This window comes from Mesitornis unicolor, unplaced genomic scaffold (genome assembly GCF_000695765.1).
Source record: "Mesitornis unicolor isolate BGI_N332 unplaced genomic scaffold, ASM69576v1 scaffold34733, whole genome shotgun sequence".
Taxonomy (NCBI): Eukaryota; Metazoa; Chordata; class Aves; order Mesitornithiformes; family Mesitornithidae; genus Mesitornis; species Mesitornis unicolor.
The window spans coordinates 1,067-9,823 of NW_010175931.1; the positions used below are offsets into that span (position 1 = coordinate 1,067).

Here is an 8,757-nt window from a genome sequence, read left to right on the forward strand (position 1 = left end):
CCCTCACGCACACTGAATCAACCTCCTCACATGGAGGGGATCTCCCTGTCCTCATCAGCCTGAAGTGTAGAAAAAGGAAACAGGAAATAGGACTTGTCCCTTTCTACCACCCATTGTTTGCCATCCTCCAGCTCTTGGGAACACAGGGCTGGCACAGAGCCATGGCTCTCTTGTCAGTCACCTCACACCAGGACAGGCAACTTGATCCTCTTGTGCAACCCCTTTCCACAGTGCTTCTAGCAGGCAAGGAGACTTCGGCAGAAACTTAAACGTCCAGCTCCGTGGGCAGCTGAAGCTACATAAGCTGCCACCAACGGGGACCCCAGCCATGTGTTTCTGGGGCACTGGTTGGGGGGTGCTGAACCAAGGAGCTGAGCCAGCCAAATCCAGTAATCCTTCCAGTTCCTCTGGGTCACCAGGTCCAACCCCAGCCCAGCCATCCCCAGCAGTAACACAACAGCAGTAGCACGGGCACAGCCACTGCTGTGGGAAGGCGTCCCCCTCTAGTGACACAAAGGCACTTGCTTGGAAAAATATCTGTATATGCTTGGTGTCATAGCACCCAGCAATGCTTTGTGGGGGGGCTGAGCAAGTTTTCCTTGGCTGAATTATGGCTGAATACCCCCAGATAATGAGCTATCCCGGGCGTGCTGCTCTCTCAAGACAGCCACGGTTGACCCTGGCGCTCTCCGCCTCGCACGGAAAGCGAAACACAACCTGGCTGCAGGCATGGAAAAATTCCGCTTGGATCGGCTGCCTGGCAGCGCCACCACCAGATGGTGGGAGCAGGGCTGCCGTTGCCATGGCAGTGCTGGAGCAGCCCGACAAGGTCCCCGCAGGTCCCCAGCGCCAGCTGCCCTGGGAGGGACAGCATTGGAGATGGAGTCAGGATCCTTTTCCTGCAATAGGGCCCATCGCTCGTTCCTGCCTTCCTCATCAGCACCTGAGGAAGCAATTTCCTTGCCAACAGCTCTGGCCATATGCAGAGGAACACGGATCCCTTCCTCCCCTGGCCAGCACCAGAGACTACGGTATTGGTATGTGGTGTCTCCCCAGGGGAACGGTGCCCACGCTGCTCCTTGCCATTTCAGCAGAGTGCAGGGTCAAGCACCTACACAATTCAAGCTGTTCATGGACATCCTGCAATGGTGCAGGTCCCACATCAGCCCACTTTCCAGCAGGGGGTTTTCCTCCAGGAGGTGCAGACCCCACAAGAGGTCCCTACGATCTCCAGCTGCGGAACCACTGCAGCACGTTCTGCTGGGGAGGAAAACCCCACCCATGATGGAAACTGGGGGATGTCTCAGCAACCCTGCTGATCTACAGCAGCAGGCAACTCCTCCACCACCACCCTGCCCTACCAAAGCCCACCCACAAGCTCTTCCAACCCTTCTGCAGTCTTCCTTACCTGGTGCTCCAGCTCCACAGCTGGCTCTCTCCAGCTTCAGCCATTGGCTGTCATGTGAACATAGGGACTCGCAGTACCTTGGGCAAGGGGTACTGACCCATTTCCCAGCCTTGGTAAGTAACAGCACATTGAATCTCCTCATGCTGCCTTTTCCTGTGAAGAGACTGCTGCAGTGATAGCAGAGGACGCAGCCAAGAGCAAAGAGTAACATGAAAGAGAGGTCTCTCAGATGCAAGCCTTGCTCTGGGAATGTCAGAAAACCCTTAAACAGTGACCTGGGTGTAATTAAAGCCCTGCAATACATGATGGATCAAGTCTTTGAGCCACCCCCAACAGCTTTTCCAACTTGAACTTCATGCACAACAGAACCACTTACAGACTCTCCTTTGCACCATCCCGTTTCCTACGGGGAGAAAATATCACACACTGCTGGGCACCACCACCTTTCTGATACTCTTCAGCAAGCTTTTCCCAAGTTCTCAGCAAGTGCCCCGACTCCCAGGGATGTGACTCAGGCTCTCCGGGTCATCAGCTCATCCTTAAAAGGTCTCACAAACACTCAGTGTTTGCCCACCAGCACCCCAAACCCCAGGCTCATCAAGCAGAGATGGGACAACCGTAATCGCAATCTTTGACATTTGGAAAGCTGCGGCCCTGGAAGGCAGGACAGAATATTTTATTTCTCTCCATTTAGAAATTGCTTTAAAGTAACAAAACAAAAGCTCTGAAGCCTTCTTGGCTATCTGAGTCAGGTGGGAACACTGTGAACAGCACAGCCCTGCAATGGTGGGCCGATGCCACTATCTGCCAAGAGGTCTCTCTGGGAAGGGTCTGCCTGTTAAAGAGGCTGTTTCTGTCTCAACATGCACAGAAGCATCTTCTTGCGGATAAACCCTGGACTTTTTTTTCCCCAGCTGCCAACCATCTGCCACGGTGAGGTGGCACCGGATGGCAAGTCCACCACGCTTCCCTCTCCGATACAGCAGCTCCTCGCCTCTCCCATGCCCTGCCAGAGACCCGATTCCAGGAGGAGTGAGCGAGAGGAGACTGCAATTTGGAGGAGATCTCACTGCTGACCCATCCAGCTCAACTCACCTAAACAAAGGGCTCCCCCGCGTCTGGCTGAGCTGGCTTTGCTGCCTCAGTTTCCCCCGGCTCAGTTAACAGCCTGACCAACGCTGCTGGCCGTATGCGTCAGATTGATGCCCTTTGCCATCTCTCCTGTCGTAGGGAGATACGCAGCAGGCATCTTGCTCTGAGGGTCACAGAGGCAGACTGGTGCTCCCCAACTGCCCCCCGGCTCTGAGGGTCTGTTCCCCCAGCTCCAATGCTATCTAAGGGCCTCAGCTATTTCTTCTACAGCCAGCAGCCTCTTCTGGATACAAGCAAATGCATTAACAGTCTGTTCTTTAGAGGGAAGTCAGAAGAAAACTCCAGCAAGTAAACAGCAGATTTACTCATTCAGGAAAAGGCCTTCTCAGACTCTGATTCCTTCTGCTGTAACTTCCGAATCAGTTCCAGTAAATTCATCTGTAAAGTCAGCTCCTGCAAAGGAAGAGAGATGCACTGGCAAGGCTGAGATGATCCCACTCCCTGCTGCAGGAAGGACTGGTTTGTACCACCCACGCCAGAGCTACTGATCTTCAGGGAACAAAAGAAAAAGCACGCAGATAAAAAACAAAGGCTTCATCTTGTTCAAGCGTTTCTGTAAAATATAGGGCAGCAACATCTTAAGAGATCTACTGCAAACTGCAGCTGTCATAGGAAACTCAGTGCTTTTTGATTCATTAAGGCTTCAGAAAGGTTCTTTCTTTTCAACCATGGTGATAAAGGCAGTGAAGCCCTGCCAGTTCCACAGGTTTTCCCTTCTGGGGCAGCCCCCAGGAGCAGGGCAGCAGCATCCCTTGCAGGGGCATGGCGACACACCCCGGAGCAGGTTCTCAGGGTCGACACAGCTCCCTCCCCTCGTCTTCCAACAGCATTCTCAATGCCCTGATCCTGTGCTGCTGGATCAAATTCCCTCTAGGTATTTCATCCCCCTTCAAAATTTCCCTTTTCCATTTGTGTAATCAAGTGGAGACCACACTCACCAACATCACCTTCTGGCTTCCTCACCATCTGCTTGTTCTTCCCTCACATTTAGCTCACAAGCCATTTAGCACAGAGACTACACGGTGGAGTAGCTAATTCAGTGAGCCCTGTGCTGTGACTCAGGCTTGCAGACATTACATTATGGAAATAAACATCTATTTTAGTAAAAACATATCAATGGTATAAGCAGGCATTTTATACAACAGACTGGAGGGAACACATGGAGAACAGATTCCAGCAGTGATTTCTTATACTATGGTGGCACTCAAAGGTACAAGCCAAGGTCTGGGTCTGTTTTGCCAGCTATCGTAAAGGCAAACATAAATAAACCCTGGCAAATAGGAACTCCATGAGGAGTTACTACCTACAAAAATAACATAAAAGGCAGGGGGGCAGAGGGGAAGAGAAAGGGCTGCTTTCATTATACAGATGAGGAACAGCAGCACAGGAAAAACAAGGGGTTTGTTCAAGGCTACACTACCAGGAATCATGTGGGTTTTAGAAAATGCCTGTTTAACTGACTTAGTTTAAGCCGTCTTTTCTCACTAGTAGGTCTTTATCAAAGTGAAATTTAATCAGCTGTAAAAACAGAGTTAAGAACAGCCTGTTTCTGCATTCTCTGCAAACTTCTGTGGCATTACAATGAGACACTGGAAGTTTTATTTTTTCATTCCTGCGGTGGCGTTAAGACAACAGAGAGAAACCCAGGCGACTGCTCACAACTTTTAAGTGCAGATGCACTGGGAAAACCAAGAACAATTTTCTAGTCCCAGTCTGAGATCATCATGTCCAGCAAGTCACATGCAAGAATTAACAAGACGCCTAATAAAAAGGCTTGTTGAAGGCAATTTGTACAGCTACGCTAGGTACAAAAGTGATAAACCTACTTCTTTCACTATTATTAGATCCAGCCAAGAGTCACAGGACTGCAGGCTGCTGGCACAGCGTTCCTTCCTCCATACCGGGAAAGACATGGCAGAAAGCTGGGCTGTTGCCCTGCCTGAGGGGTTTCTGCTCTGAGGGGTTTCTGTTATGACACTGGTATGAGGTCTGACCAGAACACGCTGCCTATCAGCTGCTGAGGCAAAGGACGGATCATTCTTTCTGACCCGGCGATACAGAATTCATCAAGTTCAAGCTTATTTTTAAAAAAGCACAGATTAACACAAGAGCACCATCAGATCTTGTACTCCCTGCCTGAACACCAACCTGCGGGTTGGTGGTGATGTAGAAGCCAGACACCCCAGCCTTCTCCAGAGTGCTCTGTTGGTCTATCACTTTTTGGTCCAGTTCCAAGACTATCTTCTCATCCATCATTCGCTGTTCCTCTCGAATCCGTTGCTCCACCGCCTGAAAAAGAGAACAGCCAACAGGAACAAAGTGGAGCATTTGCCTTCTTCTTACTTTTTTCCCATCTCTAACTCTTTTACTGAAACTGAAGAGCAACCAGTTCCTGAAGCTCTGATGAGTCCCAGGGATAGCAGAGGTGAGCAAGCACACCTCCAGACCTTATCCCCTCCCCTTGCCATGCCTGACAGCAAGCTACCACTGAAGAAAATGCAGGGCAACTGCTGGGACCAGCCTGCTTTCTCTGTGTTTGGAGGCCAGGAGATGACAATTGACAGACCTGTATCTGAACAACTCTTCTCAATCAGCCAATGCCTGAGCAGAAGGCTACAGCTGAGTGGACCCCCAAGAAGTCAGCAAGGAGCTGCATGCCCCTCACAGGACTGGTGAGGCTGAAGAAAGGCTTGGAGGAGTAACACAAGCCACCAAAGCTCACCAAGGTGCCAACCTGGACACCTCCCTAAGCCTCCATGTTCCCTAGACACTAATACATGAGAGCTGGAGCTGTTAATCACATCCAGATCCCATTTATTCACCAGAGGAGACAAACTCCTTGAAAACCTAACTTTGCAATTGATAAGCCAGTTTGTTCTGTGTTGAGAACAGCAAGCTGAAGTCTCACTTGACTCTACAGCATGCTGGGGCTCTATTTTTGGCAGACTGAGAACATTATCAAATGAGGACTTTGCAAAATAGCCCTAACCAGGAGAACGCAGCCCCATCTGCCTAAAGCTCAGCAGAGGTACCTCTCTGTTGCCTCTAGAGAAGAAACAAAGCACAGCCACCATTTGCTATGGCAAAGGCATGCTGGAAATCGGGAGCAATGGGCAGGCTCTAGGAGCACTTGTATGCTCTGCCAGCCAGCTCCAGAGGAAACCTCCACTGTCCAAAGACTCTGCCGATGAGGGGGGAAGAGAGAAGGGATTGCAGGGGACGAGGAGAGCCCAGCTCAAATAAAAAGCCACACTTGTGCAGAGGTGAGGCAACACAACCTTACTAAATTTACAGCTCTTCTTACTTCCTTTAGTGCTATTCAAGTAGGATGGGTTTTTGGCTGCCTGGTTTACACAGGGGTTGCTAATGGCTTTGACCACATTTTACTGCAAACATCGTCACATGCAGATGTGAAGTAAGTTGCTGCTTTATTGTTAGGCCTCATTTTGGACACCAGAGCTGGAAAATCATCCTCTTGGAAAGCTGTTTGTTTTGCAGTTGCTGTCTATGTCAAAGACATCCCAGAAGAGATGGTAGGTACTGCAGAGGATGACAGGCTCGGGAAATTTATAAGCTTAACTGCTGCTAACTTGGCAGAGCCTGACAGAGTGAGACACTTGCACTGAGCAAGACACAGGAAGCCAGGAACCATCAAATCCCATTTAAATACAAAGGGAGGCTCCTTCTCTTGCAAGAAATAAACAGCCCAAGTTTCAACATGTTACTTGTGCAACATTGCCCTTTGTAACACCGTAAACAGTGACAGGTGTTTAGCTGGAAACAGTCACGGGGTAAATGATCCTCCCTGCACAGAAAGGGAGAAGGCACAAAACTTGGGATTTCCTGCATCAGTGGCTGGTGGTTTACAAGACCCACTGGAGAGGGGAGCCAAAAGCCTGTGCACTGCTACAAGTCCTGGGGAAAACTGAGCATTGAAGGACAGAGGTCTTGGTCCTGAATGGTCTCAGAAAGAGCCAGAGTTTGTCTACAGCCCGGACGTACCGGTGGTTGTCTGCAAAAGGTCTGACCTAAACGAAGAGCAATTATTACTGACACAGAGCAGGAACTCCGTCATGTAACCTTTCTTGGACATACAGCAGTTGATTAGCATCTTACATTTTTAATTATGCCCACAGGTCTGGGAAAGCTCCACAGAACCACACGCTGTGAAGGAGGACACAGGACTGTAATCCACCAAAAGATTATCGCATATCAGCTGCTCCACAGAACACACCTGGGGCAGGATCTCATTGGAATCAGTGTGAAGAAACTCAAGACAACTTAAGCCTCAGTAACAGGCAAGGCAGAGGAGTTAATCACCTCTTTCGCTATGGGATGCTAACGAACCTAAGAAAGCTCTGCCCTTATGTGTTCCTCGGTCTAGAGGTTCACATTCTCTGTGGAAGATATGAGAGATTAAAATACCTTGATTCCCAGACTTCCCTTCCATCCAGTCACCCTGGGGGAGGGATGAGACACCCCACCATTGTCCCCTCCACTGACTGTGCTAGAGGAGTGACTTTCCTTGGGTTTGAAAAAAACAAATTTAAATGCCTACATATGGTTTAGGATTTGCACCTGATGCCGGGCTTCAGAAAAATGCTAAAATCTTGGAGAGAAGGGAGGCTTAAACACAAGATTTTGCTTCAGCTCAGGTGCCTGGTGATCCTGTATGATGGGCAAAGCTTTGCTAAATGCTATGGCTTCCACTAGGAAGCCAGAGATGCAAAAACTACATCTTGTATTATCCCTCCTGGAAGCCCAATCTCAAGCTGCCTCGTAGAAGCTAGTCTTCAAAACCTCTAACCACAGAGGGCAGCTCCAATTAGACACATACGGGTTGTTACTGAGATGAACAATTTATTCCCAAAATGCTCTACAGCAGAAATATCAGAGGATATAAGAGGGAAGAAGTAACTGTAGTAACCCACCAGAGGAAAACAGAAGAGAAAGGCAGAGGGAAGTAGAAATAAGTTGCACATCATGTAAGACAAGGAGAACCAACACATAGATGGTCCACTTAATGAGTAAAGACAATATTGGAAACGCTTTAGAAGAGGCAGTATAGCTTATTACTTGCTGCAAGTATGAGTTATTTAGAGAAAGTAACAGGGACAGCTCGCAGAGGTCCAGCCTGGCTTTAGTCACGAGGCACATGTAAACACCAAGACAGAAGACCCAACAGCAAGTGCTGACACAGTGCTTGGCACAGAAAAAGGTCAGGAAACAGCCTGTATTTAAACAGTTATGTTTGCCTTATGTGGAGTAAAGTAACTTCCCCCCTGCATTTAAACTCCATTGATCAAGATAACTAGCTACTTGCAATTTCCTTTACCTTATCAAACTGCCTCTATCTTATCACCAACACACAGATAAGTCCTTTGGGACTGAACCCGCTGGTGGTGCTGCAGTGCCTTTTGAAAGCTCACAGAAACTATTTCTATGCTTATGTATCTCAAGATAGTTCCTCCTTACCAGTGCTACTATGTAAAATGTGATTTTTAAATTTTTTTGAGTATTCTCTGCTTTCTACTTGCTATGATGTACTGGCAGATTTCACAGACCTTCTTTGTGTTTTCTACCAACTTGCTCTCGTCTATGGGCTTCAGCCTATCAAATAACGAGGAATCATTAAAGCACTGTGGAGAGCATCGCTCATTTGGAGTGGACTCCTGCACTTCCATGATCCCCAGATCATACCTGGACTGTGGCTATGCTAGGTGGCAAGGGCCTGGGTGCCCCACTCTCCAGGGAACAAAGGGCAGAACAAGGGGAAGGGACTCCCAAGTCAGGGTGGGGAACCTAGGGCCACACCGCCAAGACCAGGGAGGGTGGCTGGTGGGTCCCAGGGCTGCAGGGGAGTGACCAGTTAAACCCTGTGAAGATGCCTTGATGCTCCTGTTATGTAGGAGGGGTCCTGCAGCAAAGCCCCCCAGGGAGGAGACATACCTCTGTGACAGGGCACCCCCTTACCTCCATCTCCCGCTGCTGGGCGGCACGGAGGAGTGGGAGGTTGTGGGGCCTGCAGCACTGCTGGGCCTCCTTGTGTCGGTGGAAGAGCTCCTGCTTCAGCCCTGCCACAGGATAGGCTGCAGCTCAGGGAATGTCACTGTCACACCCCCCCTCGCCCACTATGCCTGTCCCCAGTGTCCCCACCACCGCCCCCCAGTGCCCCTACAACCTGACCCCTCAGTACC

General features: G+C 49.6%; 1 protein-coding gene across 1 annotated transcript; it reads right to left on the reverse strand.

The window, feature by feature from the left end:
- Positions 1–2,869: 2,869 nt before the first annotated feature.
- On the reverse strand, positions 2,870–8,634 carry LOC104533501 (protein DGCR6; the record flags this gene model as incomplete). The annotated part of the gene is made up of 3 exons (XM_010181592.1): positions 2,870–2,953; positions 4,709–4,849; positions 8,534–8,634. Coding segments are annotated over 3 exons (326 nt in total), but the record flags the coding sequence as incomplete, so codon positions are not given.
- Between the last annotated feature and the right edge of the window lie 123 nt (positions 8,635–8,757).